Raw genomic sequence first — 26,788 nt, 5'->3', positions numbered from 1 at the left:
CAACGATGGTCCAACTGCAGCGGTTGTGCGGCTTCAAAGATGGCTGTGGACGAGCAACACCATCAACAACAATATGAGAGCATAAAAAATTTTGGCGCCGTTTGCGCATCGAAAGGAAAACCAACATCAACCGTTACCTCTCTCTTTGGATTTTAGTACACTGCTTAGCTTTTGTCTGTTTAGATCGCCGCTGTAGTCCCCGAAGTGAAAAGTGGCAAAAGAAGGGGTGAAGATCAGCGCTTTTCTTCCCTGTTCTCTTTTGCTTTACTTTGACGTTTACTGCGACAACGTGCATTCATGCAGCGTTCAACGCACATGCTGATGATGGCGAGCCCCCACGTCATTGCTGCCTTGTCTTCCACAGCGTCCAGATGCCAGTGCACTCCATCAAACGCCACTTCACACCATCGGGATCCATCGTCAGCCTCGACAGCATCTTTCCACCGAAGAAGAAGCGCACCATGCGCTCGGCATCCGCCTTCGTCGCAAACTCGTAGTCCGTGCGCACCCACGTCCGCGTGAAACCAAAGTGGTCTTCCAGCCGTTGCGTGTAGGTGTTCTGGCGCGTCGGCTCCGCTGACCCGTTCCCAAGTGTTTCCACGATGACGATGGCGGCATCGGAAGCGCGGGTGTCTAAACGATGTATCATCGCCTCCACCACGGCATCCACCGCGGCGTGCCAGTGATCCTCGCCCCACTGCATGCGCATGACATAGGACAACGACCACGCGCAGACCATCAACGAACAGCGTGGGTGGTGCGTCGCGGCGAGAAAGCCGTCTTGAATGGCTTGAAAAGGAACGGGCCGCACACACAGCTGCAGCATCGCTGGCGTGTCACGCCCGACGGCGCCTTCCTTCGCCGTCGTCGCCGTGTCACACCTACCACTGTCCTCCGCACAAATCTCAATAGAGGGCAGGGGGGCGGAAGAGGACGACGAAGGCGAGGGGATGGTCGTCGCGGCAGGGCTCAAGGATACACCGCGATAGTGTTGCGACCGCGCAGCGCTACGCACCGTATTCAGAAGACACTGCTGCAACATGGCTACCTCGTTATCGTAGGCGTAGATCGCTTGCACGGCTCGGTGCTGCGCCGCCATCGCCTCAATGCGACCGGTGCCGCAGCCGAAATCAGCAACGCGTATCCACGGCGGCTGCGGTTGCGCGTTCTCCTCTGTCGAGACGGCGCGTGCAGCTGCGGACTCGATGCGGCCGATGATGTCGCGCAACAGTACCGTCTGCAGCGCACTGCAGTTGTGGTGGTGCATGAGGAGGTCGTAGGCTTGAGGGAAGCGACGATACATTTCTGTGGTGCCGACCTTGAAGGGTGGAATAAGCGAGGCAATGTTACCACTGCTGTTTCTCACGGTGTCAGTCAAGGAAGTAGCGGAAGCCGAGGCAGAGCGCTCAGCCGCCCAGATTTTCTTTATCTCCCTTTTGAGCCGCGCCGTGAGCAGCGCATTACTCGTGGGCATGGCGTCTGGCGAGAGGGTTAGCGGAGAGGAGAGCGGTGTTGGTGTGTGCTTGGTGTGAGGACCTGCCTCTGCCCTTGGCTTCTTCGCTGGGGGTGGCGCCTCCACGGTGGCGGTATTGCTACTGCTGCTGCGAGAGCCATCGTCGCTTGCTGGCGGCGGAGTCACCGTTTGGTGTGACATCTGCATCGTTGCATCGAACTCTATCCTAATATGAAGCGAAGATAAACAGAAGGCGAGATAAGAAGACGGTGGAAGACGATCGTGCCACGGTAGAAACCGCCACAAAGCAGCATGGAGAGCAAGAAAACCGTTAAAGCCCACATCCACGTGCCAAAGGCATAAGCAGCAACAACAACAACGCCTTTGTGCGAGCGCTGAGAGAGACCCCCGCAGCCCTGCACGCGGCTCTGCAAGTCCTTTGTTCGTTTACGAAAAACACACACGAGTGCTTTGCGAGGTGCATTTTGCTGTCCTTCATTGTCTGTCTATGCAGTCTAGAAAGAAGGAGGAAAAATGTATAGACGAGTGATGAGAAATCACAGCTGGAAGAAACCATCGACTCAACGCAGCGTGTGCAGTGCCGGGGAGGGGGGAGGAGAGACTTATGCAAAGATGCTCGGCTGGTACGCACATCCGGCTGCTCCGCTGTCCATCCCTCTCCTTCTTCCTCCCCTTCCTCATCGCACGCGGTGCAGGAGAGTGCGCTGCTTCCGCCACTCCAGCTCCTCGCGCTTCACCATCGCGTACAACGCACGCTCCACCAGCTTCGCGTCAAAACCCATGCGGGCCAGCTCTGATAAAAGACGGTGATGCTCCACCGTCGCGCCAATCGCGACGCGTCGACGCATGGCTTCCTCCACTCGCAGCACCAACTCACTCTGCGCCTCCGTTAGCGTCTGGTCCGCCACCCCGCTTTTGATGGCGTCGACGGTGGCGATCTTGAAGAGCTTGATCGCCTCCTCGGCGTCACTGCGGCTAGCCAGGACATCGAGTCGCATGCGGGCGAGCGACTCGGTGATGCGAACCAAGCTCTCGAGCTGGCGGGCGGTGATTTGAATAATCGGTGTTTTACCACTACTCGACCCACCACCACCACCACCACCGTTGTTGCCATTGCTGCCCATCGCTCCAATGGCCTCCAACGTGCGCTGATGCGCATCGCGGCGCACCTGCACGTAGAAGTCAAGCAGCACCTTCATCGCCTCCTCGGAGATGATGGGGCGGCAGGTGGCACGCGCGTAAGAGATGTACTTCGTGAAGAAGCCACGCTCCACGAGGTCCACGCTGCCGTGCGCCGTCCACGACGCGGCGGGAGAGGCGGCGGTCGCACCCCGACCAGCAGCACCGCCTTTCCTGTTACCGTTGGCGCTCTTGTGCAGCCCAATGACGTGGTGCGCCAGTCGCTGATCCAGCTCCGGGTTGCGAGGGTCGATCACTTTAAAGATAAGGTCGAAGCGAGACAAGATCGAGCTCTGGAAGTCCATCTGGTCCTCGTTCGAGCGCAGCGGGTCGTAGCTGCCCAACGTGGGGTTGGCGGCCGCGAGCACCGAGGTGCGACTGTTCAGCATCGTCGTTAAGTTCGCCTTGGCGATGGAGATGGTCTGCTGCTCCATCGCCTCGTGGATGGCGACCTGGTCCTGATCGCGCATCTTATCGAACTCGTCAATGCAGACGACGCCGCCGTCCGCCAGCACCATCGAGCCCGCCTCCAGCACAAAGTCCCCGTTGCCGTTCGAGATGACGGACGCGGTGAGACCGGCGGCACTGCTGCCTTTGCCAGAGGTGTAAATCCCAATTGGGGCCACCTTCTCCACGAACTTCAGCAGCTGTGACTTCGCCGTCGACGGGTCGCCGATGAACAGAACGTTCATGTCGCCGCGCAGAAAGTTGCTGCCGTTTCGCTTGCGAGTGCCACCAAAGAGCAGGCACACAATGGATTTCTTTTGGTCTTCTAAGCCGAAAATGGCGGGGTCGATGCTGGCGGACAGCTTCGCAAACACGTTGCCCTTCTTCGCAAACGCCTTGAAGGACGCCTCTTCTTCTGGCTGCCAGGTCATGGTCGAGCGGGAGCGCACCCGCGAGGAGAAGTTTTGGTTCACGCTCACCACGGCACAGCTGGCGTCCTGCGTGCTGTGGAACATCAAGCCGACACAGCGGAGGTACTGCGCACGCAGTCCGGCAGCTGCACGGCCTTTGCCGCCGCCACGCGTGTTGTCGAACCCACCCCGCTTCTCCTGCACGGACACGACGCCGACGAGCTGCACGCGCGAACCCGGGCTGACACGGTCGACGAGGTAGCGGTCGACCACCACCGTTAAGTGCCGCGGCAGCTCACCGGTCGGCACGTCCTCCGGCAACTCCTGCAGCTTAATAATTTGCTGATCCTCGTACTCGCACTCCATGGGCAGCAGCACGTAGGGATTTGGCCGGCATTTACCCGTGGATGCACCACTGCTCATTCCACCACTACCAGTTGCGGCGCCACCACCGCCGCCGCCGCCTCGTCCGCCGTTTTCCATGCACTGCGGCGGCAGGTCGATGGAACGGCCACCACTGATGTACGCCTTGCTACGGCAGCTCGTGCACTGAATGGCAGCCCGCACACACCGGGCGTGGGTCGAGCTGGACTTTACGACAATCCCGCTCACACAGACAAGCTGGGCGACGGTGGCCTGCGCCAAGCTGCGCAGCGCCATCGGCGGCACCGCCCAGAAGAGCTGCACTTGAATGGTGGTTTCGCGCGAGTAGGACGGAAACAACTTTCGCTCCTGCGCGAGTTCCCAGACGGCGTGCTCCATCAAGGGCAGAGCGCGAGTCGGGTTGTGCTGCACGGCGCCGAAGAGGACGCCGCTGAATTGCTGCAGGTGTGACAGCTGCAGCTCCACGTAATGCAGGCCCGCCGAGAGGTTCTTGCGCAACATGTCCATATACAGGAAGGCGTGATGAATGCGGAACTGCGTGATGAACTCCTTCGCGAGGAGCCGAATATCAGTTCCGACTTCGCTGTCGCCATCAACGCTGCCGCCGCCCCCGTAGCCATCGGCGGTGATGGTGCCGCTGCCGTGGAAGTTGGTGACCTGCACCACACCAAGATCCGACTGCATCTTCGCTTCTAGGGGGTATTACGTTGTTTCGTGACTTCTATAATAATAGTATAATATAATAATAAGGAAGCGCAACGACGTTGTGCTGTGCCCAAAGAAGCCAAAGAGAGAACGACGTAGTTCTGCGTGAGGGAGCAGAAGGCCGCCAACGGCGTGACGTGTGCCGACAAACAAACAAAAACAGGGGAAAAAAGGACAGCTGTTATTCTCGATCTACCGCCGTTGCAGCGTGTGTGTATATATGCGTGTATGTGCTGTGAAGTTCTATGACTGGCGCAGCTGAAGGGTGTATGCCACGGCTGCGTGTGCTGAAGGTGGAAGGAGAGAGAAGAAAAGCGGAGCGTGGGAGGTAAAATAATAATAAGAAGCACACACGAGGATTTGAATTTGCACACAAACCCACTGAAGGCGAAAACCCCCTTCTGCAAGTTCATGGTATTCGCACGAGAGCAACAGGTCCCACTATAGCCGATGGCTAAGGACTACACAACAATGAATAAAACACTTCCGCATGCAAACACCTCGCCAAAAAAAAAGCGCCGAGAAGCTGCAACCGTCCCTTATCACCATTATCACACGATTCGGGACGGTTTAAGCCCGAGCCCTTTTGTCTTCGCTCCTCCGACTCGTATTTCCCGGTTCTCTTTTATTATTATTCGTTCTGTTGAACTCCTTCACTCCATCGCTCTCAAAACGACGGCAACCGCGGCACGAAAAGAAAGGCACACTCACATCACCCGCAAAGAGGAAGGGGGACACGTTGCCTGTCCCAATCCCCATCAAAGAAGCCCTGCGGCAGCGGCCAACAACTCGCGTGGATACGCGTCAAACGGCGCCTTGCCACTCAGAATCAGGTAGTCGTGATCCAGTACCCCATTCATGTCCTTTCCCACCAACAGCGGCAGCAGCCACACCATCCCCGCCTCCGCTCCGGAGTAGGGGAGGCGGTGGTAACGCACCATGTCCGTCACACGTAGTCGGTTCTCACACCCGTGCGTTACGTAGAATTTGACCACCATCAACAGCGCCACACGCTGTCGTGCCAGCATCAGCGCGTTTTGCACACCGATCTGAACGAAGAAACGGCCGTGCATCTTCAGTGCTGCGTCCAGCAAGTCCAGCCGTGACGTCTTCAGCGCGTTCACCACGTCAACCAACTGCGGCACGTCCAGCGCGATGCGGTCTTTGTCGGAGGGAAGGCGCCCCAACGCGAGCTCTGCGGTGAGCAGCTTCACTTCTAGCACACGCCTGTTGTTCGGTGGGGCATCTGGCGGGTACACGGCGAGCGCCCGCGCTAGCAGCTTTGCCGCCTCCTCCATCTGTCGCATACCCAGCGGCTGCCGCAGCAAGGCACAGGCACGACGGTAGTACAGCATGCACCGCTCCGCCAGCGCCGACGGCAGACACTCGTGAAAGGCCGCCATGAACAGCTCCACATCTTCGTTCATCGGCGCATCCACGGCAATCATCTCACTCACGAGGTAGGCGAAGCTGTGCAGGAGGCTTTCCTTCTCCGTCGAGTCAAAGGTGAGGAGCCAGCGGGGCGGCTTGTCCGTTGCACCGTTGGTGCTGGGAAGGACCTGCACCGTGGCCGACTTCACGCGTCGGTTCAGCACCGCGAAAAGCTTCGACGTGACGGCACTCCAATTCGACTGCACCGTCGCCACACCACGCGCGTTCGCCGCGTCGAAGACGGTGCGCACCCGCCGCAGCACCACCGGGAGGACGCTGTACGGCGGGGCCGCCGCCTCACCGCCGCGCTGAAAGATCGTCTGCAAGAGTTCACTCATCTCGTTCGCGTAGTGGCAGGCGTCGGTCAGCGCTTCCACTGGGTGGTCGCGCAGGCCGGCCTTGTAGACAGCGAGGTCCGCGCGTGTGGACGTCCGCGACGAGTTGTCTGGCGAGGCGAGGGTGGAGAGGATGACGTTTAAATAGGCGCCGAGGGCGAAGAGAGCCACCCACATCTCGCCGGGGAAGGGAAGCGGCGCGCTGCCGGGCGCCGTTGCATTGGTCAGCATCGGCCGCACCTGCGTCTGCCACACCGCCAACATCTCCCCTGCAGACGTGCCGAAGTCGCCAGTGACGCCTTCGCGGCCTGCAACGCCGAAAAAGGCCTGCTCGAGCGCCTCCGCCGCGCCCGTCTCGCGACCCGCAGAGGTCGCTGACATCGTCGTGGCCGCAGGGGAGGCGACCTGAAGCAGAAAAGATTTGCAGACGCGGGCGGCCAGCGACCACTGCTTTTCATCGGAGGGCAGAGAGGGCAGCGTGAGCTTCTCCAGCCGTGAAACTGCTGTTGGCTGCATCTGCATCTGCTGCTGCTGCTGCTGCTGTTGAACGTGACGAGGAGCTGGGATGCTAAAGTGAGAGCTTTGTGCGGAGAAGGTAGGCGGGGGAGCCCCACGACTGTCTGCGTGAAAGCGTCCTTCTTCTGTGGTTCTCGACGGCGACGGCGACCGGTCTCGTCGCCGGTCGTGCCTGTCGCGTCCATGTCCACCTCCCCGTCCACGGCCACGGTAATCGCCACGCCCATCCCCACTAGCCCCAGCACCGCCACGACCACCCAGCCCGCTGAACGACGGCGACGACGACGAAGCGGCAGCCGCAAACGCAGACCCACCGGCAGGGCGATGGTGCCCGTCGGAGGCGCCTGTGGCGGGAGGAGCGGTGTGAAAGGCCTGCGGTGATGGCGCAGGTGCGACACTGGACGAACCAAATGCGGACTTCGCAGGGACTGAGCTCGTTGCGGACGCCGCTCCCGCAAAGGCGGCAAAAGCACTCGTCGTGCCCGTGTTTGGTTTGGCGTCGCCGGTTTCTGGAACGAACGCTGACGATCTTTTCCCCACGGGTGGTGCGTTGTCTGCTGAGAAGGCGGGCGATGGCACCTGTGGTGGCCGTGCTGCTGTTGCGGCAGCACGAAAGGTAGCGGACGACGACGCTGACGGTTGCGGCGAGGTGGGGATGACTGTGGCGCCAAAAGCTGTCGTGGGCGGCGCTGTCCCTGAAGGCGTAACGCTACCCAAGATGCCACTTCCCGTATCGCTGGTGTTTATGGGAAGAGGCGTGGTCTTGGTGGCGGCGGTAGGGAAGCCACTGCTTAATTGAGAAGGTGGCGTTGGTGTGGCGAATGGAGCCCTCGACGGCAGCACTGCGGCGAGGGATGAGGGCTCTGCCTGCCCCTTCGCATCGCCTGTCAGTGCCGCCGGCTTCGCTGTCCGACCGAAGGGAGCGCTGAAGGAGCTGGTGGAGCTGCTGAACGCCGGTGTGGCTCCTCCGCCGGCCCCGTCGCCGGTACCGCTGTCGTATCCACCACGACCGACGCTCTTCTCCACCGCTACCACAAGCGGAAGCGAATGCGATGAGAGGGCGAAAGAGGACAATGGGGGAGAGAAGGAGGCAGAAGAAGAAAACGGCGGTGGTGCCGTAGCGGCGTTGCCCTCGCCTGAAAAAGCACTCGCCAGCACCGGACCTGGCGTGCTGTGGCCGCTGCTTTTCACGGCAGCATTCGTTCGTGTGCTGTCCGTGAGCAGCACGCTGCCACTGTGTGCGGCTCCCAGTGCGTTTCCTGGGTGCGCCGTGAAGGAGGTAGCCGCGTGACCAACGGAGGTGCTAGACGGCGCGCTGAAGTCAAACTTGAGGTGCGGGGGCGGTGGCATCGACGCATCAGTGGAGGTCGATGAGACGATGATGCTGGAGTTGAGACGAGGGGCTGCGCTGCCAAACACTGAGCTGCTATTCGGATTTCCGTCGGATGGTCCTGGTTGGCTCGTTGTGGGTGGATTTTGGGGCATCGGGAGGGCGCCGTTTCCCCCCAAGACACCGCCCTGACGATTCGCATCACTGCTGCTATTATGGCGGTTGTTATTGTTGGTGTACGCAGTGAAAGACGGCACAGATCCAAACGAGCGGCCGCCACCAAACACAGGCACAGCCGCCGCCGGGACAGCCGCTGAGTACACCGGTGGTGGTGGTGCTGGCACTCCTTCGCCTGAAGAAAGCGTTGAAGGCGCCCCGGTTGCCTCTGCGCCTGCTGCTGCTCCAGAGCTGTAAAGGATACCGGCTGAACGTGCGGTGAACGCATTCCCACCACCACTCCCCGCACCACCAAAGACGGGTGTTGCCGCTAAAGGGACTGCGGTGCCATGATGACTGATGTGCCGCAGACCCGCACCCCCAAAGACGGGCGGAGGAGGAACAGCGTTGACGTCACTATGACTAGAGTACACAGGTAGTGCAGGTGCGCCAAGGACACCACCGTCACTGATTGGTTTCACAGGCGGTGCGGCGCCGCCGAAGGCGTTGAAGGTGAACATCCTCGTGGACAAGACAAAAGGGGGTGGGTGGGGACTGAACGGGGGATTCGCGGCGACCGATCCGCAATCTCCTTGGTTGAACGGATCGGTTGGTGCGTATGATGTATGTACGCACAGACACGCTTCCACAGCAACCGCGTCGTGTGTGTGTGTACAGCACTTTCGCCCCAAAATAAATACGTGTTTTAAAGAGAAGAGAGGAGTTAAACGAAAGAAAGACGTTCGGCCAACAAAAGGCATGCGAGGCGGAAACCTCCACCCAATCGGGCCCCGCCCCGGAGAGAGAACTGTACGTAAAGGGAGAGAACAAAAAGGTTTATTCAAAAATTGGCACTTTGCACGGCGCGTGCAACACACCGCGTCCTGTACAAGTAGTGGGTTTCTCCCCGCTTGACGCGACTCACGCATGAGAAGAGGGGTTTTGCGCTTCTCTTTTTTACGGAAGCTAATGCATGTCTATGTATGTCGTGGTGATACACCGAAGCAAAAAGGAAGAAGAAGAGGAAAAGAAACGCACACGGAGTTGACAGCGGCATTCGCCTCCCTCTTCCTCTGCCCGCCTCGGTGAGGAAAACAGAGGCAGAGAAACGCACGTACAGGTACACAATGAAAAGAGAGAAGAGCATGAAAGAAAAAAGGCTGCGGAGAGCGGTGGTGGTGGTGAGAAGGCACACCATTCTAACTGATCTGCCATCGTGTAGAAATCCTCAGCGTCGCCCCCCCCCCCCTTCACGTACGCTGATGACTTTCCTTTTTCTAGTCCATGTGATACCCCTCCAAGGCGCCAAAGTTCGTGCCTACACGCACGGAAACCGGCAGCGGGACCGCCAGCCGCAGCACACGCGCCTGATCTTCCAGAATGCGCTTCACCGTGGGTGCCACTTCGTCTACCGCCACACGAGGCACCGCATAGATCAGCTCATCGTGAATCGTCATCACCAAGGCAAACGGCGCCGCGGGAAGGTAGGGTAGAAGAGAGTGCCGCTGTTGATGCACCGCACGCATGGCGCACAGCACGATGTCCGCTGCACCGCCCTGGATCGCCTGCGCCACGGCCCGCTGCTTCCGTCGATTCGCGTCTGTCGCGGACGTGAGCGACTTACGACCAGAGAGGGTGTCAACAGAGAAGAGGTGCAGGCCGTCTTGACGCGTCTCGCGCAGGTAGCTCTCAATGCGCGGGTACACCTGATGAAAGCGAGCAATGAGCTGCTGTGCGGTGAGGGGGCTGACGCTGCCGGTGGTATCTCCATTCGTGTGAGCGTCACCACCACCACTGGCATTCCCCCGTGCGTCGCTAGACGACTCTTGCGGGAGTTTGCCAATTCGCTCCTCCATCGCCTTTGGCCCCATGCCGTACAGCAGCCCGTACACAACCACCTTCACCGCCTGACGCTGGTGCGGCTGAACCCGATCCACCGTCGGCAGCCGCAGCAGGCTGGCCGTCGTGAGAGTCAGGACGTCCACATCCGAAGAAAGATGCTGCTGCAGAGTTGTATCACCGCTGAGCTGGGCCAAGACGCGCAGCTCCAGTTGATTGAAGTCGAAGGAAACAAGCACGCAGCCCGGTGGGGCGCGGTAGAGGTGACGCAGTGTCCAGTGCGGCTGCTCGGGCAGCAGAAGAGCGGAGGCGTGGGTGTCGACGGCAGCGAGGTGAGCCCAACGCTGCACGTCCTCGACCGAGGGTACACCAGCGGCACCGGGGGGAGGAGGAGACGTTTCGCTGCCGTGGGCCGGTGTGGCACGCAGCGCCTGCACCGGAAACGTGGTGAGTTGCGGCTGCTTGCTGAGGTTCTGCACGTTGGGTAGGGTCGAGAAAATGCGCCCGGTGGAGGAGTTGTGCAAGGTCCAGGTGGGGTGCACCGAGAAGCACATCTCACACCACGACGACGGTGTCTGAAGGTGGTTAGCCCCCGACGGGGCATCCTGTGAGTGCTCCAGCACGCGAGCCTGCACACGGTCGGCCACCTTGCCGAACATATCTGTGATCCGCTGCTTCACCTCAGTGCGCTCTTGAAAGGCGACCCAGATGCAGACGAGCTGACACGCCAGCCGCAGCTGCGTCGCAACTTCGGCGTCTTGCTGCACAGCCGATTCTTCTGCAAGGGCGCGGAGCAGCGAAGCGTCCAACTTTGGATGCACCGTTAACAACGTCGCTGCTGGGCCGCCTGCGATGCACCGATGAAGGTGCTCAGCGGTCATGCACGTCGTTGCCGCGGTCCGCCGATCAGCACTGCCGCTGCTCGTCCGATCCAGGAAAGCCGCCAACACTCCCTCCGCCAGATCTTCGATGGCTTGCAGCTGTGCATTCAACATCGCGTTCATGCCATGAAACACCGCATCGTTGACAAATACGCCGTGGTACGTCATGGCCTCACACATAAACGCGGCGTAGGTGCGCTGGACACACCACTCCGACGGGGAGAGCCGGCAGCGCACTGCCGGGCTGGGCAGCGAGGGGGCGGGGGACGAGGAGGAAGAGGCGGCAGAGGTCGCATTCGCTTGCACAGACGGCACTGCTGCACCCGTCACATTGTCGAAGTACGCGCTGAGTACCTCCGCATAAAACAACGCTAGACACTTTAGCCCACCATACACACTCGCCAACGCGGCTGCGTCCGTCGAACAGCCGCCGAGGCGGTGGCGACGCCTCTGCCGGCCTTGACGACGATGGTGCCCGTTGAGTGGTTTTTGTCGTGGCCGCTTTGCACCACCGCCACCCGTGACGGCGGCATCAGAAGAGAAAAGAGGCTGTTGAGGGATGGGCACGATGGTGTGCAGCAGCGCCACCGCGTCCTCGCCGCTGGCTTCGCCTTCCTTATCGCTGTGGTTGTGTGCCTTTCCTTCCGCATCTGAGTTGCTGTGCGCTTCTTCGGGGATGCCGTCGTTTCCGTCCTCTTCGCTGTCGTCGCCGCTTGTGGTGCTGCTGCTGTTGCGTTCACTGCGGTCCTCATAAGCCGAAGAGGCGACCGACTCGTCCTCGCTGTCATCCTCTGTCAATGCTGCATCCGCCGCATTAGCGCTGCCGTCGTCATCCACGTGTGGCGAGCCCCGCCGCAACGGCCTACGCTGCTGGGTCATCGTACCTGTCTCTTCCTCTAACAGCTGCCGCACCTCATGGGGCAGCGACGACTGCACGTCTGCCAGTTCCACCACGCCGTCCACCGGTATCGGATGCATTGCGGCGAGCGAGGGGCGCAGCTGTCGGCCCAGCTCCGACCAGGTTGTCAGGTCGACCACCCGCTGAATATCGACGCGATCGGTGCCGAGAAAGAGAAAGAGAAGCCGATAGAGCAGTCGGCTGTGCAGGAGAACCTTCGCCACGCTGGGGGAGTGCAGCAGCTGCGCGAGCAGGGGCACCACTGGGTAGTGGTTCGACGGGTCCATGGTGTACAGCACCGGCGCTGGCGGCAACGCAGCGGAGGATGAAGGAGATGGTGGTCCAGCTGCAGCGGCGGTGGCAGCGTCGGTTGGGGCGACCCCCGTGTTGCCCGCCACGCTGTTGCACACGAGGAAGAAGGGCTGCACGTTGCCCAGCGCCTCCGTCAGCGGCCCTGTGCTTTGTTTCTCGTAGCCCCTCAGGGTGGCCTCAAACTGCTGTGGGTGTTGCAGGAGCCTCGTATGTCCTTGCAGTTGGACATCCACAACGACGGGGCCGAGCTGACCGGCTAAGAGGGAACCGAAGAGGGGCATTACATCGTAGACAACGAAACGTCGTCGTGCGCGAGAGGACGGTGAAGGCAGGGCGTTCGTTGATGCAACGGCCGTCTCATTGGGGCGTGCATGGACCTCTGTCGGAGGCGACTTATGCGCCGCAGAGGGGACGGAGTCGGAAAGGGTACGCTGGACGTCTTGCGGCGGCACGGGCTCTGTCGCTGGAGCATCCTCGGTGGTCGGTGAAGCGGGCTCTTCTGTTGCCGCCTTCAACCAGAAAAGAAGCCCAGCTTCCGTGCTACTGTGGAGATGACTCTCAACGGGAGAGGAAGACGTCGGCGCAGCGTGGGCGGCCGTTGCACCTCCCACAAGCTTTTCCTTTGGAGGCATTTTACGGTCTATGAGGGACGTATTAATACTGCCAATGAGAGAAAGGCAAGCTCAAAAAATTGTTAACGAAGAAGGTATACTCTATGTTTGGTAGATACCGTTTGGTGTATTGTTCTATGGACGCAATATCTAGAGGAAGCGTCAAGCGCAGAGCAGAGCAGAGATCCGCTTACATGAATGCTACAGAGGAATGAAGTGCTGTTCGAATTGAGTGCTTTAATTCTATCTCAAGCTGAAGGTACCCGGCCGTAGGAGAAACAAAAAATCAAGGGAGCGCGTAGAAGCGGAGCGCTTTGGGGTTGTCAAAAAACAATAGCAATCCAAAACACACACACACACACACACACGCACAAAACGATGCGCCGCTTTCAATACAGCGGCAACAACTGCAGTAGGCAAAGGAATTAGTTTTTGTTGTTGTCGGAAGATAGAAGGCAAGGAAAGAATGTAAGAGAAGGACTTTTGCTCTTGCGTTGCGAGAGCACAACTGCGAAATCAGCCCTGTGAGGCGCTGGCAAAAGAAGAGAAGAGAAAAGCACCCGGAGAAGGGACGAAAGCCACTTTTTTGGTGGACCAGATTGAGTCGCCGCATACGCAGGCCTGCGAGTGCGCACAATGGAGGGGCTTCTCCTCCTCTTTCTTTTCTTCTTTCCCTTTCATATGACGCACCCATCGTTGCTAGCACGTGTGCGTGTGTGTGTGTGTACGCCTTTTCCCCTTGCCAAACCGTAATAGTATGTATGAGAGAGAGCGAAGGGTGCCTCATACGCGCTTATTATTTTCATTATCATTTTTCGCTAGCTTGCGGCTAAAAGCGAGTATATATATATATGTATAGTAGATGAATTAGGGCAGAGAGGACAACATTGACTTCACCAAAAGAAAAAAAAACAGTTTATAACGGAAGCCGGCATCAGAGGTGTCAACAAGAGAAGAGCTGAAGGAGGATTGTAAAAGGAGAAGAAAGCACCGGGGGTTCGAGGTGGGAAAGTTCAACAAGCAACGCGAAATGCTGCGCTTACAGATCGTGTGTGTGTGTGTGTGTGTGCGCTTCCTCGATAGCTGCGCGAGAGCTAAAAAACTAAAGATGAAAAAGGAAGAAGAGGAATGACCGAGTGACGGTTCTTGTCGTCTTCCAAGGCTCGCTGGGCAAGGTAGGAGGCAGTTACGACTCAGTAGAAGCAACAAAAAAAGACGACGACGACGAGGAGGAATCCGTCGCACATGTTCCGCCTAGTATTTCACTATCACCTCAGCCGGTTGCATGGCCCTATTGATATCATAATCTTCGTCCGCGTCACTCGCTAGCAGCTCGAACTGCACCCCACGCGCTGACGCCGCCGCACCGGGACGACTCGGCAGTATCGACACGCCATTCGTGTGATTGCCACGATCAAATGTAATTCGCCGCCGCCCGCACGTGGCGATACACGCGAGGCAAGACAGCATGCCACACCAGAAGCGGTAGTTTGGCAGCACCTCCGGGCAGTGGTGCAGGCCGCTGTGGTAGCGGACCGCGATGCCGATGCCGAAGTACAAGACGGCGACGCCCGCTACGACGATCAGAACGATCCACCACGCGTTCATGCGAGCAGCGGCAGAAATTATCTTCCGAAGGTAAGAAGAAGTGGGGTGTGGCTACAGAGAGGCAGCTTTGCACGGCAGTTTTGTGATGACCGTGGCGCAAGGCGTCGCGAGTCTGTCAACAAGCACAGACTCGATCCTTTTCCCTGTTTATTTCGATAGGTTTTCTAGTTCACAAAGCAGCGGCGCGTGTGTGTGTGTGTGTGCATTGAAAGAGAAGAAGGTTACGCATGGAAGAAGAAAGAGAGGCCCCCCAAAACGAGATGGCGATACGTCCAGGAGGAATCTGGAGGGGGGAGGGGGCGGGGGCGGCGACATGGTCGTTACAAAGGCGCTGTATTGCTTCTAAAAAAACAAACAAACATAATAATAGAATCAAGTCTACTGTTGCCCACGAATAATGGACACGGTAAATGTTCCGTCCGTGCGTTTGGAGGAGTCCCGTGCGGTAGACCTCCCAAGGCTGCGCCTCTGAAAGGACTGCGCGAGTCAGGGGAAGCAACGGCGACAACCACCGTACAGGGGTTCCGCAACAATGAGTACAGCGTGTTGTATCTTTCGAACCTCATACTTCTCCGCATTATACATCGCGCAGACGCCTGGTCCAACAGAGCAGACACACACGCCACAAGGAATGGTGGAACAGCATATTCAAGAAGAAATCCAAAGCAATCAAGATCACACCACGTCGCGAAGAAGCAAAAAGCAATGCAGTAAGCAACGCCGCAAAACTCGGAGGCTCTACGCATAATGAGAAAACAAGATAATAACGGCGGTTTCTTTTTTACACATGAAATCACTCACCGTCGTTTCGATACCTAAAAAAAAAAACACACACACAGTTTCATTAGAGCATCTTTTTCTTCTTCATGAAGGAGCGCAGGCGCATAAAGGAGACGAACGTGATGATGGCGCCGATGCCGACAAAGACGTAGACGAAGATCCACGAAAAGCGCTCCGCCTCGCGGAGAGAGAACTGGATATCCTCGTCTGCCTTTGTCAAGGCTACAAACGACATGCGTGTCGCCATCATCGTGTTGAAGATGTACTGCATCTGCTGCAGTGCCCCGCTCCCTTTCCCTGCCCCGAGTGCAATCGGACTGCTCGTGCTGTAGCGCTGCCGCTTCATGCGCGTCAGCTCCGCATCCTCGGCATCGACAATGTTCAGCGACACGTTCATCGACACCGCCGCCACGGCCGCCTTCTCCGCCGTGTGGAAGCAAATGGACATGAGCCCGTTCTTGTTCAGCGTCACTATCTCCTTCGCGTCCGCCTTGGCCACCTCGTGCTCCATCAGTACACGACCCCCACGCGAGGTCACCGCGACGGAGACGAAGGGCGTGAGGCTGCGCATCATACGATAGCGAATTTCGTAGCGGCCGCCTTCGGGCTGATCGTTGGTGAAGCACTTCACTTTTCCTGGGACGAGGGTGAATCGAAAGGCGTCGACGCCGGTGTGGCTGGTGAGAAGAACCAGCACACACGTGAGGAGGACAAGCAGACACGCCTGTCGCATTATGTGTGGGGGCGACGTCATCGATAACTATATAAAAACAGCAACAACAAATACGCAGATGCCTATCGTCGTTGTTTATCACGTTGTTGCTGCGGAAGACCAACAAATTCAAATTTCCTTGTTCTAAAATAATATATATACACTAATTGACGAGAGAGCAAAACGGGAGGAGAGAGCGAACATGTAGTCAGAATTAAGGCTCTGCGCGCCAGCACGCAAATTCTTCCGCGTTCACCTTCACAAATATTTATCTCAGGACTTGGAGTTTGCAGCTCTAGCGAGTGCCTTGAAAAAGCATCGTCGCGCAATTCCCCTCTTGCTTTCTCCTTGGACAGTTTCCCATGGAAAAGAATAACCCATGGTGGGGGCACACACACACACATGCACACTCCTGCACACTCCTGCACGCTTGTTTGGCCAGTTCAACGACTGCATTCTTTCCCTTTTACGTCCGTGTTACGGTGCGTTACACTTCTCCCCCCCAAAAACGATCTGTGACGATGACACACATAGCAACACCAACACGAAGGAGAAAACGGCAACCGCGGAGTGTCGACACACCTCCGTGCTGCGCGCCTTCGTAAAGAAGCTCGCAGGTCCGTTTCACCCTGTTGCCTTCCCTCTCCTCCTTCCGCATCGCAAGAAGCTCGTGAGATACACCTAGGCTGAAGGCTTCTTTTGCTCCTGCTCTTCCCGCTGCTGCTGCTGCTGCTGCTGCTGCGCAGCACGCCGTGTCCAGCGATTCACCACCCTCTCCGCCACGTCCGCGTCTATCTCCTTCCCGTGCAGCTGATCAAACAAAAACCCGCTCTCATCCAGCGGTGGCACCTCACAGTAAATGACACCGAGTTCGTCATGGAGAGCTGCGATGCTCACCTCTACTTCGTCCTTTGCCCCCTGCGCTTCGTGCTGCTGCTGATCGTGCTTCTTCGCTTCATTACGGAAAGACATGTACTTGTACAGCTGCTCCTGCAAAAACCACCCGTGCGCGAGGATGGCAGCCTCGGCCTCCGCCGCACCATCACTGAGGTCAGCGTCCTCTCCAGCTGTATTCGCCTCTTGCTCCGCACCACCGTTGCTACTACTGTAGTCTGCATTTCCGCCCTGTGCTTCCTCACCGGGAAGGTACACCTCCACCAAAGTTCGGGCCTGTACCGGCAGACGCGCGTAGCGAGCCAGACGTCGCTGCTCCGCATCGGGGCGGCTCCACGCCCCGTCCGCCAGCCGCGGCGACTCGTACGTGCCACTGCGGTGCAGCATCATCTCCTTTGTTTGGCACAGCGGACCCAGCTCCACCTCCGCCTCCGCTTTTCCGAACGCCTGCGCAATCCAGCGTCTCAGCTCGCTTTTCGACTCTACCAAGGTCGAGGCGGCATCGGCGAAGCCCAGCACACAGCACGGGGTGCGCCGGCCAAAGAGGGGACTCAGCGCGTACTCCCGCACAATGCGCTCCCTCACGCTGGGGACCGGGCTGGATTGAAAAGCGGAGGTGGTAGCGCCGTCCGGTACGAAGTTGTCGGGGTAGGGCCAGTGGTAGTAACGGTGGACCGTGACGAGGGCGAACGCGGAGGATGACGCGGCACAGGCGGTGAGCGGTGTCGATCGCAGCGCACACGTACTTCGGCGACTCAGGAGCACAGCGTGGCGACGCACACAGCCGAAGCGGAGACCGCAGCTGCGCAACAGGTGCTTGCGCGTCATGGAGATAGCGGACGGCATTTGCGTGAGTGAGGATGCGCAACGGACACGCAGAGTTAAACGTAAAAAAGAAAAAGAAGCCCCAGTAGAAGTGAGCAAAAAAGGGGTTGTGAGCGATGCACCGCGCTGCCTTCTGTTAATGTGGAAATCTGCAGCGTATATCACCAGAAAAAGAAATGAAAACCACAACACGAGATTAAAGAGAAGGATAGGAAAAAAGTAGAGGTGAAGAGAAGAGAGGACGCATGTCAACTTCCCTATGCGGTTTACAAAAACAAAGAATAAGTAAGAGGAAAAAACCAAGCAGGTGATGCCTTCCGTGCATCAACCAAGCTACAGGCATTATTAGGGTAGTTATCCGTTGGTGCACGTGTGCTGTTCGCGTTGTCATACGGCTGCGCTGGCAAGGCAACATGTGCGTGCGGCTGCTCACCACTTCTATTTGCCAAACTGCTGGAACGCGGCAGCTTCTAAAAAATACAAAAACAACGATTTTTCTCTGGGGTGTTTGCCTTCACTCGTGTTGCTCAACATGTTCGCTAAGGAAAAAACGTCAGAGACGTTCCCGAAGAAGAAGAGAAGGAGAACAAGGGAAAGAGAACACAAGAACGAGACAGCGGGAGAAAATGATTTTTTCGCCCGATTATATAAATAGTATTTTGTATGTTGTGCACCTTTAAACACTAGAGCTTTCGACTGGAGATACCGACGGTTATAATAGAAATAACAAATACAAGAAAGGAAAAAATGAAAGCATTATCTTTTTGTTTTGATTTTGAGAGCTGGGGATCAAAGTGGAATGCCACGTACGCGCACGTGGGACACCGTAAGAAGCACACGCGGAAAGAGTCACCTTCACCCATCGCGGAATGGACACGAGGACAGAGCTCGACAAGTACAAAGAACCGAGAGAGATACCTGAGACATACGCTGGAGAGGCAGCGCCGGTTCAACACCCGTCGCCTCCAAAATGCTAAAAAAAAACTGTAGAGGTTTTCCTTTTCGCTGCTTGCAGTGCTCTCACAACCCTCCACACGCCAACCATAGAAAAGAAGAAAAGTAACGGAAGACGAGCTCCGCTGCCACTTTGACCGTGCTTAGCTTACCGTCCCAGCAGAGGAGACGACCCTTTTGCCGTCGTTGCTGCTGCTGCTGCGGAGGTTCAGAGAACCTCTCACAGCCCCCCAAAGACCACGGGCACAGAAGAGAACAAAAATAATTCTAGGGGAGAGAAACGAAACGAGGGGGTGCTACGTTTCGGGCTGATCCACAAAACCCACGGTCAGAGAGAAACAAAAGTAAGGATTCCCTGTGATGAGCATCGCTGAGCCATCTACACAAGCAAGCACACACCTCATCTCCTCTCCGCTAGATTTCTTGTTAATGTCCGTTGAACACTTACTGCGTGGCGCTGACGATGTCGCGGAACCCCGGCTTGAGGGACGCACCGCCGACGAGGAAGCCGTTGATGTCCTGCTTCGCGTACAGCACCTTCGCGTTGGCCGCGTTCACGGAGCCGCCGTACAGGATGCGCAGCTTGGCAGCCACATCCGCACCGATCTTCTCCGTCACCCACTGGCGCAGCATCGCGTGAACCTCCTGCGCCTGCTCAGGGGTGGCGACCTTGCCGGTGCCGATGGCCCACACGGGCTCGTACGCCAGCACGATGTTGGCCCACGCCTCCTTCGGCACCATCTTCGCAATCGCGGCCGTCTGCGTCAGCACCACCTTCGCCGTCTGGTTCGCCTCGCGCTGCTGCAGCGTCTCGCCGATGCACGCAATCACCATGAAGCCCTGCTTCACGGCGTCCGCCACCTTCTGCGCCACGATCTCGTTCGTCTCGCCGTAGTACGTGCGGCGCTCCGAGTGGCCGATGATGAGCCAGTTGATGCCCATGTCCTTCAGGATCGGCATCGACACCTCACCCGTGAAGGCGCCGCTCTTGGAGATGGCGTTCTGGGCGCTGATGACGTACTTGGGGTGGCTCAGCTTCGCCTGCACGATCGGGAGGTGCACGAAGGTGGGCGCCACCACGCACTGCACGTCGTGCGTGATCTCCTGGCCGTTGAAGCACTCCAGCAGCTTCTCGATGGAGGCGCGGCTGCCGTTGCACTTCCAGTTGGCGGCGGCGACGGGCTGCGGCTTGGCGGACATGCTTGCTTTAGTGGGTTAGGTAAAGGGGAAAGAAAAGGACAAAGGGAGACGGTTGCTGGAAATGGCGAGGTGAGGCGGGAAGAGTTCTGCGGCGAGCGTGGTAGTGGTGTGCAGCGTTGTTTTCGCAGGCGGAGGATCAACGTTAAAAGAAGGGAAGGGCAACGAACGAGGCGAATGGAGGAGGTAGGGAAAGAGAGGGGCAACAGATGCAGTGGGGAAACGGCTATTTGCTTGATGCTGCTGGGCACGTATGCCGAACCTAAGCCGAGGTTGCAGGAGAGCAACCATTAACTCAGCTTTCTTTGTTTAGATTGAGGTCGCTGGCGGCGCCATCTGTTGACTTCCCAGCTGTGTACGTTGCTTCCACGTGAGCACCACCACTGAACATCGAAGCTCTTCCCGCTTTGATCAAAGCGGATACACCACGTGCAAAAGCTCAGCAACGGAGTGCACGCCACAGGACGCGCCACTCAGTTTCCCCTCAAACCTTCAAGTATTTTGTAAGAACGCGCACTCGAGCTTTTTAAGGATCAGCGTTATTGAGTCTTGCTGCAAACCGTGTCCAAGAGACCTACGTGCACCCTAGCACTGCCGTTTGCCCATCGTCTCACACGTGGGTCCGACACAAAGTCGTAGGCCGTGCCTGTCGGGAGGCGGTCACAGATTCGTGTGAGTTCTGTGTCCACCCCACGACCAACCGGCGAGCCTGTGCTCCGCGTATGCGTGGCACGCGCCACCCGCCAGTTTGTAGGCACCGCGCGCCACTGCAGCTCCGTATCCGTGATGTATATGTAGAAGAAAAAGGAAGAGAAAATACTTACTAGTCAGAAATAATAGAAATGAAAGAAGCAAGACATTTTGATGAGGGGTGATCCCTGTTGAAGTCTTCTAGACGCCTACTGCGTGGCGCTGACGATGTCGCGGAACCCCGGCTTGAGGGACGCACCGCCGACGAGGAAGCCGTTGATGTCCTGCTTCGCGTACAGCACCTTCGCGTTGGCCGCGTTCACGGAGCCGCCGTACAGGATGCGCAGCTTGGCAGCCACATCCGCACCGATCTTCTCCGTCACCCACTGGCGCAGCATCGCGTGAACCTCCTGCGCCTGCTCAGGGGTGGCGACCTTGCCGGTGCCGATGGCCCACACGGGCTCGTACGCCAGCACGATGTTGGCCCACGCCTCCTTCGGCACCATCTTCGCAATCGCGGCCGTCTGCGTCAGCACCACCTTCGCCGTCTGGTTCGCCTCGCGCTGCTGCAGCGTCTCGCCGATGCACGCAATCACCATGAAGCCCTGCTTCACGGCGTCCGCCACCTTCTGCGCCACGATCTCGTTCGTCTCGCCGTAGTACGTGCGGCGCTCCGAGTGGCCGATGATGAGCCAGTTGATGCCCATGTCCTTCAGGATCGGCATCGACACCTCACCCGTGAAGGCGCCGCTCTTGGAGATGGCGTTCTGGGCGCTGATGACGTACTTGGGGTGGCTCAGCTTCGCCTGCACGATCGGGAGGTGCACGAAGGTGGGCGCCACCACGCACTGCACGTCGTGCGTGATCTCCTGGCCGTTGAAGCACTCCAGCAGCTTCTCGATGGAGGCGCGGCTGCCGTTGCACTTCCAGTTGGCGGCGGCGACGGGCTGCGGCTTGGCGGACATGCTTGCTTTAGTGGGTTAGGTAAAGGGGAAAGAAAAGGACAAAGGGAGACGGTTGCTGGAAATGGCGAGGTGAGGCGGGAAGAGTTCTGCGGCGAGCGTGGTAGTGGTGTGCAGCGTTGTTTTCGCAGGCGGAGGATCAACGTTAAAAGAAGGGAAGGGCAACGAACGATGCAGAGGAGGGGGGAGGGGCCGGGGGAAGGTGGAAGGGACTGCGCAGAAAGAAAGAGTGCTGGGAAATAAAGCTGTGCAGTACAGGAGGAGGACGCCGACGCAGAGAGCCGAAGCTGCGACCCTCTTTAAAGTACGAATGGCTCAACGGTGTGCATGTTTTGCTGCGTGGCACCGTGTTAGCAGTGGTACGAGAGGAGGAAGCGGAGGGGCGGCTGATACCATACCGTACTCGTACTTCCTTTCCTGTGTAACGAAGTCTTTCACCTCACCACACAAGTACACGTACACACACAGACGCGCGCACAGATGGCTGTGTTTTGTCTTCCCCCGCTTCCTCAGTAGTGGTCGCGGCTCACATCTCTATCTCTTGCTTCTTATACCTTATGTAGAAGTGGAACAAAGCCAGGTGTACATGCCAAAATCAACTGTAAACAAGGGGTAATTAACATCGATGGGAGAAGGTAAAAACAATCGCCTTCACAAATTCGGCCCTCACACAACACATAGAGAGCGAGAGAGAGAGAGGTAGAGGGCAGCCGAGCACCGCGGCGCAGATTAGCCTACGCCTTTGTTGGGTTCACCACCGTCTGCAGGTTCGCTGTCAAGGTCTGATAGGTGCGACGAAAGAAGGCAACTTCCTCCTCGTGCTTCTTCTCCTCCTCCTTCCGCCTCAGCTCGTCGTTCTTCTCAATCTGCGCACACTCCTCCTCCAACTCCTCCACCTGCCGCTGCAGGTCCGCCTTTTCGCGCTCCAACGCACGCACACGCGCCTCGAGTTCTACGTGGGACTGTTCCGCATGCAGGGCCTTGCGCATCCCAAAAGCAATGCTGCTTTCGTAAAGCGACCGGTAGGCGTCCAACGTCATGCGAATCTCGTCCCGCACGCGAAGCAGGAGCAGCCCCCGCTCTGCACAGCTGATGGTCACCTGTCTGATCAGCTCATCGAACACCTGCCCGTACAGCTCTTCGCGAATGGGGCACACGCCTGTTTCGCGGGCCTGCCGTTCTACGAGCAAGGTGTCTAGCTCCTCCTGCAGACGGATCACATCGAGTCGGGTGGCGGGGGTGCTCGAGGGGTACTGCACCCACCTCTGCCCGTTTTTCTCAAACTCACGCGGCGGTAAAATGCTGAAGAGGACGTCCTCGGATTGAGGCTGCTGCTGCTGGCGCTTTTTGCCGCCGTTCATGTTCTCGGCCCCGGCAGCGCGCTTCGCCTGCAGTGCCTTCTTATGCTGGGCATCCGACAGCAGAATGGGAGTCTCGTACTTGACGAGGGAGGAGGGGGCCGCCGCGGCACACATGATTGGCAACAGTACGTATTACACCGTCGTTATTCCCTTGGTTCACGGTTGTGGTAGTGAAACCAGTAGCGAGAGCAAGACAACAAACGAGGATTACCTGTTGGGGTTTAGATGGATGTCGACCACCGTGTTGTACGAAGTTCAGTTCTTCCGCGAGTGGGCAGTGGATGCAACGATGATGCTGTAGAGATATATAAGAGAAAGAGAGAGAGACACATACATAGAAGGGGGATATTTACGGTGGGTGATTGCGGCAGACTTCGTTTGCCGCCAGTTTGTCTTTACATGGCAATCCTAACAATAACTCTGAGTCTTTCGTTCCGTTAGCCCTCATTGCACGAGATTTCATTTCGATGCAGAGTGATTCCGTGCACATCTGTGCTTGCAGCCGCTGCATCCCAACGCGAAGGAAGGAAGGAAGGCTTCTTGTCCACCGCGCGGACACTTCCAAGATGATTCCCTCCTCAAAACTTCTCAGCGACACCGTCCGATGCGGTGAGTTTGCCCAGCTTCTTTTTCCCTTTAAAATTGTGATTCGCACAACAAGGGTGAGAAAAAAGCGAAAGAAAAAGCCCAGCACTGTGAGCTTTAACATTCGTTCCTCCACCACCACCACCACCATCGTCTTCGAAGACCATCGCACGATCACATCAGCGACAATTCCATAACAAGTCCGTCAGCGCGCTCGTTGTTGATCCAAGCCTCCCGAAGACAACCGCCTGAGGTATCTCCCTCCGCCCAACAGGGCATCAGCGAAGGTGGGAGATCGAGAGAGAGAGAGAGAGTCCCTTGAATGGAAACAGAATAGTACTCCAGCACCCACAACATCAACCCCAACCATAAACACGCTGGTTTAGTAAGGACCGCTGATCTTGAATTTGCCTTGCTTCTCCACGTCGTGGTAGTCCCACCGCGTCGGCTTGCGGAAGTCGCGGCGACCAGGAAAGATCTCCGGCATCGGGCCCGCGTACACCATGTCGTACGATGGGTGCTGACCACGCGCGTACTGCTTGTACTTGCGGTCCCACGGCTCCGGGAAGGCGGGCGGCTTCATCGGGTTCTTCAAATCACGCCACTCCGCCGTGTAGCCCCGCATGTGCTCTCCCTCCATCGGCGGTGCGTAGTATCCCGGGCCCTTCACCGGAGATCCCGGACCTCCCGGGGCACGCCACTGACCAATGTCGCCGTACTCATCCGGGTAGCCGGCGTCGCGGTCGGGGAAGGGCAGCGCGTGTGTGACGTAGTCGATCCACGGGTTCGGCAGTTCATTCACCACGTTGCGGGCGTGCCGCTTCTCCTCCACGTCACGGAACTGGAACACGGCCAGCTCGCGGAAGGAGCGGGTCTGCACGTGAATGACGTCGTAGTCGTCCTCGATTAGCCGCTTCAGCCGCTCCGACGCGATGACGTTGTAGCGAGCCGTCCAGATCAGCGCTCGCTTCGTCAGCTCGGCCCACATGTCGACGCTGTCCTGGCGGCGGTACTCGGCGTAGAGGGCCTCGAGAAAGCGACTGTCCCACCGGAACTGCCGCAGCACGTTGTCCACGAAGTAGGCGTTTGCTTTCATGGTGCCGCAGCCGACGAGGGTGCGGATCACCTGCAGGTGCATCTCGGCCGACCACGCTACGTGCGGGTTCGCCGTGATTTCCGTCAGCGTGCGGCTCAGCTGCTGCACCACCTCGATGGGCCGAAAAGCCGGGGCGTACGTGTACTGCCGCGCCTTGGCGTTGTAGGAGTAGGCGCTCGCATCGGCGTACGCTGCGAGAATTTGGTAGTAATTCGGCGCCGTCAGCGACTCCTTCGCGCCGTCGTGGCTCAGCGTTGCCTTCTTGGAAAGGAACTGATCTGCGTAGTCGGCGAGTGCCTGGCCGGACTGCTTGCACACGACACGGCGCACACACAGGCAGGTGGAGAGCAGCGCGGAGGTGTCCATATTGCCGAGCTTCGTCTCTAGGCGATCCACTAATCGCTGGACAAGGCCGTCACACAGCGCGAGCGTTTCCTGCGCCGTCGGCGTCAGCTCAAAGAACGCCGGCGCGGCGGTCTGCCCGTCCGTTGCCTCCGGATGCATCGCCATGTGCCGCCGCAGCACCACGCCGATGACTTCCTTTACGGCGTGCACGAGGAACTGCGGATTGCTGAAGAAGCGCGACTGCATTTCGTCTTCGGCGGTGTGCGAGGGGCCGAGGGCCATGACTCGGCCGTTGTCTTCCATGCGCCACGGCGAGGCGTGAAGTGACTTCTGGTGTTCGTACGGGGCCCAGCGCGGTCGCCGCAGCAGGTGCGGGTTCGGCGGCTCCGGCACCGGCGTCGGCGTCGTCAGCATCGCCGCCTCTAGCTTCGCAAAGAAGTGCTCGAACATGGGCACGTCATCGCCTGCCAGCATCACCTTCGCCATGCGCAGATATATTTCACGCGTGCGATTGAAGCGGTTCAGGTCGGGCACGTCGAGGTTCGGGTCGTGGTCGAAGTGCTTCTTCCACTTAGGAAGGTACAGCAGCTCCTCCCGGGTCAGCGAGAAGGGCGTGCGGGTGATCGGCTTCGGGTCGACGTCGCCGTCCTGGAGGAAGCGCAGCTCCGTGCAGTAGCGGTTCCACGCCTCCGCGGCCCACGTCTTCTCGCCCGCCTCCACGCAGACGTCTAAGTAGGCAATCAACGTTGCCGTGTCCGGCCAGGTCTGCTGCCGCTCCATAATCTTCCACACATCACGCGCCATGTCCAGCTCCCCTGCGTCTTGGAGGGTCCGCATCGCCGCGATGTAGTGCACGTGCTGTGGGTTGAAGTTGTCGACGATCATGCGGAGCAGCCAGTGTAGCGTCTCCTGCGGGATCGCGTTGGGTGCGCCGCCGCCGCGGATGTTGCCCAGGAAACGCAGAAAGTGCTTCTTGTACTCGCTGGGGAAGCGGTTGATCATCAGGTAGCGCTGGTACTCGTAGCGGCCCTGTTCGCAGTACTTCACGGAGTACGTGTCGGCACCGCGGAACCACGGCGCAGTGCCTTTGTTGCGCTTCGGCATGTACATGGAGTACAGGATGTTCTTCGTCTGGTTCGACTGGTCGCTGTTGCCAAGGTCGTCGTGTGACAGCAGCGGCCAGGCGTGCTGGTACTGATTATTTGCGTAGAAGTCGTCCACCTGTCGGTAGCCCAAGGTGTTTTGCGAGGGCATGCCCATGCGCTTGAGCGGCTGGAAGCCACTGCCGGCCCGCAGCAGCTTCAGAGATGGGTCGTGCATGACAAAGGCGCGCGCCTTGCCTGTGCGGTGGCACCGCACACTAGAGCGGCGCATCATCCTGTGCTCTTTGCTTGTCCTTTCGTGCCTCACTAAGCAAAACTACTTATATAAATATATCCCTTTCGCCTTTTCCTCCCAAGCGGTCTGCCTGCTGTGCGACTCGTTCACTAGTGTGGCTTGAGATGCCCCCACACACATACACGCACACACAGACAGCGACAACGACGGCAGCGGGAAGCTGAAGTTTCTTTTGAAAAGACATGAATAATGAGAACCATGGCGGAAATATGAAGGCGTTTGTTGACAGTAGCAGCAAGAGAAAGAACGGAATTTAAAGAGAGAGAGAGAGAGAGTAGTTTGGCGGTGGGAGGTGTCAACCCAAAGCTGTACGGAAGATGCTCGAGCAACACGACAGTAAGGCGTTGGCAAAACAACAGCACTGCTCTGTGAAGACCATCAACAAGGGAAAAGGAGAGCGCTGCATCAAGAAGGTTGGATTTTCTTTGGGGGGAACTTGTGTGATCAGTAGGGGGGGGGGTAGGGTAGTTGTA

The 26,788-nt window shown here is 58.2% G+C and overlaps 11 protein-coding genes across 18 annotated transcripts; all 11 read right to left on the bottom strand.

Annotated features, from left to right (window-relative positions):
* Positions 1 to 340: 340 nt before the first annotated feature.
* ABB37_05637 (hypothetical protein) lies at positions 341 to 1,681 on the bottom strand (the record flags this gene model as incomplete). 2 transcript variants are annotated; one of them, XM_015803738.1, is made up of 1 exon in its annotated part: positions 341 to 1,681. In XM_015803738.1, exon 1 carries the CDS (start codon positions 1,658 to 1,660, stop codon positions 341 to 343), a length of 1,320 nt encoding a protein of 439 aa, XP_015657563.1. In that variant the 5' UTR covers positions 1,661 to 1,681. The 2 variants fall into 2 exon arrangements, with proteins under 2 accessions (XP_015657563.1, XP_015657564.1); XM_015803739.1 differs by having other exon boundaries at positions 341 to 1,676.
* Positions 1,682 to 2,151: 470 nt separating this feature from the next.
* Positions 2,152 to 4,888, bottom strand: ABB37_05636 (putative DNA replication licensing factor MCM5; the record flags this gene model as incomplete). Its single annotated transcript, XM_015803737.1, has 1 exon — positions 2,152 to 4,888. The coding sequence occupies exon 1, from the start codon at positions 4,576 to 4,578 to the stop codon at positions 2,152 to 2,154; it is 2,427 nt and encodes an 808-aa protein (XP_015657562.1). The 5' UTR covers positions 4,579 to 4,888.
* Positions 4,889 to 5,357: 469 nt separating this feature from the next.
* On the bottom strand, positions 5,358 to 9,049 carry ABB37_05635 (hypothetical protein; the record flags this gene model as incomplete). Its single annotated transcript, XM_015803736.1, has 1 exon — positions 5,358 to 9,049. The coding sequence occupies exon 1, from the start codon at positions 8,886 to 8,888 to the stop codon at positions 5,358 to 5,360; it is 3,531 nt and encodes a 1,176-aa protein (XP_015657561.1). The 5' UTR covers positions 8,889 to 9,049.
* A 595-nt stretch (positions 9,050 to 9,644) lies between these two features.
* On the bottom strand, positions 9,645 to 12,929 carry ABB37_05634 (putative DNA polymerase theta (polymerase domain only); the record flags this gene model as incomplete). Its single annotated transcript, XM_015803735.1, has 1 exon — positions 9,645 to 12,929. One exon carries the CDS (start codon positions 12,927 to 12,929, stop codon positions 9,645 to 9,647), a length of 3,285 nt encoding a protein of 1,094 aa, XP_015657560.1.
* Positions 12,930 to 14,162: 1,233 nt separating this feature from the next.
* ABB37_05633 (putative transmembrane protein) lies at positions 14,163 to 14,801 on the bottom strand (the record flags this gene model as incomplete). 2 transcript variants are annotated; one of them, XM_015803733.1, is made up of 1 exon in its annotated part: positions 14,163 to 14,801. In XM_015803733.1, exon 1 carries the CDS (start codon positions 14,514 to 14,516, stop codon positions 14,163 to 14,165), a length of 354 nt encoding a protein of 117 aa, XP_015657558.1. In that variant the 5' UTR covers positions 14,517 to 14,801. The 2 variants fall into 2 exon arrangements, with proteins under 2 accessions (XP_015657558.1, XP_015657559.1); XM_015803734.1 differs by having other exon boundaries at positions 14,163 to 14,682.
* A 559-nt stretch (positions 14,802 to 15,360) lies between these two features.
* Positions 15,361 to 16,173, bottom strand: ABB37_05632 (hypothetical protein; the record flags this gene model as incomplete). 2 transcript variants are annotated; one of them, XM_015803731.1, is made up of 1 exon in its annotated part: positions 15,361 to 16,173. In XM_015803731.1, exon 1 carries the CDS (start codon positions 16,048 to 16,050, stop codon positions 15,361 to 15,363), a length of 690 nt encoding a protein of 229 aa, XP_015657556.1. In that variant the 5' UTR covers positions 16,051 to 16,173. The 2 variants fall into 2 exon arrangements, with proteins under 2 accessions (XP_015657556.1, XP_015657557.1); XM_015803732.1 differs by having other exon boundaries at positions 15,361 to 16,154.
* A 516-nt stretch (positions 16,174 to 16,689) lies between these two features.
* Positions 16,690 to 17,878, bottom strand: ABB37_05631 (putative mitochondrial hypothetical protein; the record flags this gene model as incomplete). The annotated part of the gene is made up of 1 exon (XM_015803730.1): positions 16,690 to 17,878. The coding sequence occupies exon 1, from the start codon at positions 17,746 to 17,748 to the stop codon at positions 16,690 to 16,692; it is 1,059 nt and encodes a 352-aa protein (XP_015657555.1). The 5' UTR covers positions 17,749 to 17,878.
* A 1,247-nt stretch (positions 17,879 to 19,125) lies between these two features.
* On the bottom strand, positions 19,126 to 19,969 carry ABB37_05630 (putative mitochondrial triosephosphate isomerase; the record flags this gene model as incomplete). 3 transcript variants are annotated; one of them, XM_015803727.1, is made up of 1 exon in its annotated part: positions 19,126 to 19,969. In XM_015803727.1, exon 1 carries the CDS (start codon positions 19,879 to 19,881, stop codon positions 19,126 to 19,128), a length of 756 nt encoding a protein of 251 aa, XP_015657552.1. In that variant the 5' UTR covers positions 19,882 to 19,969. The 3 variants fall into 3 exon arrangements, with proteins under 3 accessions (XP_015657552.1, XP_015657553.1, XP_015657554.1); XM_015803728.1 differs by having other exon boundaries at positions 19,126 to 19,938; XM_015803729.1 differs by having other exon boundaries at positions 19,126 to 19,888.
* Positions 19,970 to 20,777: 808 nt separating this feature from the next.
* On the bottom strand, positions 20,778 to 21,621 carry ABB37_05629 (putative mitochondrial triosephosphate isomerase; the record flags this gene model as incomplete). 3 transcript variants are annotated; one of them, XM_015803724.1, is made up of 1 exon in its annotated part: positions 20,778 to 21,621. In XM_015803724.1, exon 1 carries the CDS (start codon positions 21,531 to 21,533, stop codon positions 20,778 to 20,780), a length of 756 nt encoding a protein of 251 aa, XP_015657549.1. In that variant the 5' UTR covers positions 21,534 to 21,621. The 3 variants fall into 3 exon arrangements, with proteins under 3 accessions (XP_015657549.1, XP_015657550.1, XP_015657551.1); XM_015803725.1 differs by having other exon boundaries at positions 20,778 to 21,590; XM_015803726.1 differs by having other exon boundaries at positions 20,778 to 21,540.
* Positions 21,622 to 22,264: 643 nt separating this feature from the next.
* ABB37_05628 (putative dynein arm light chain) lies at positions 22,265 to 23,188 on the bottom strand (the record flags this gene model as incomplete). Its single annotated transcript, XM_015803723.1, has 1 exon — positions 22,265 to 23,188. The coding sequence occupies exon 1, from the start codon at positions 23,003 to 23,005 to the stop codon at positions 22,265 to 22,267; it is 741 nt and encodes a 246-aa protein (XP_015657548.1). The 5' UTR covers positions 23,006 to 23,188.
* Positions 23,189 to 23,858: 670 nt separating this feature from the next.
* On the bottom strand, positions 23,859 to 26,486 carry ABB37_05627 (mitochondrial edited mRNA stability factor 1; the record flags this gene model as incomplete). The annotated part of the gene is made up of 1 exon (XM_015803722.1): positions 23,859 to 26,486. Exon 1 carries the CDS (start codon positions 26,292 to 26,294, stop codon positions 23,859 to 23,861), a length of 2,436 nt encoding a protein of 811 aa, XP_015657547.1. The 5' UTR covers positions 26,295 to 26,486.
* Positions 26,487 to 26,788: the final 302 nt, after the last annotated feature.

The sequence above is a fragment of the Leptomonas pyrrhocoris genome, assembly GCF_001293395.1.
Source record: "Leptomonas pyrrhocoris isolate H10 chromosome Unknown, whole genome shotgun sequence".
Taxonomy (NCBI): Eukaryota; Euglenozoa; class Kinetoplastea; order Trypanosomatida; family Trypanosomatidae; genus Leptomonas; species Leptomonas pyrrhocoris.
The sequence above is the reverse complement of the archived record's forward strand: the minus strand, read 5'-3'. Positions and strand labels throughout refer to the sequence as shown.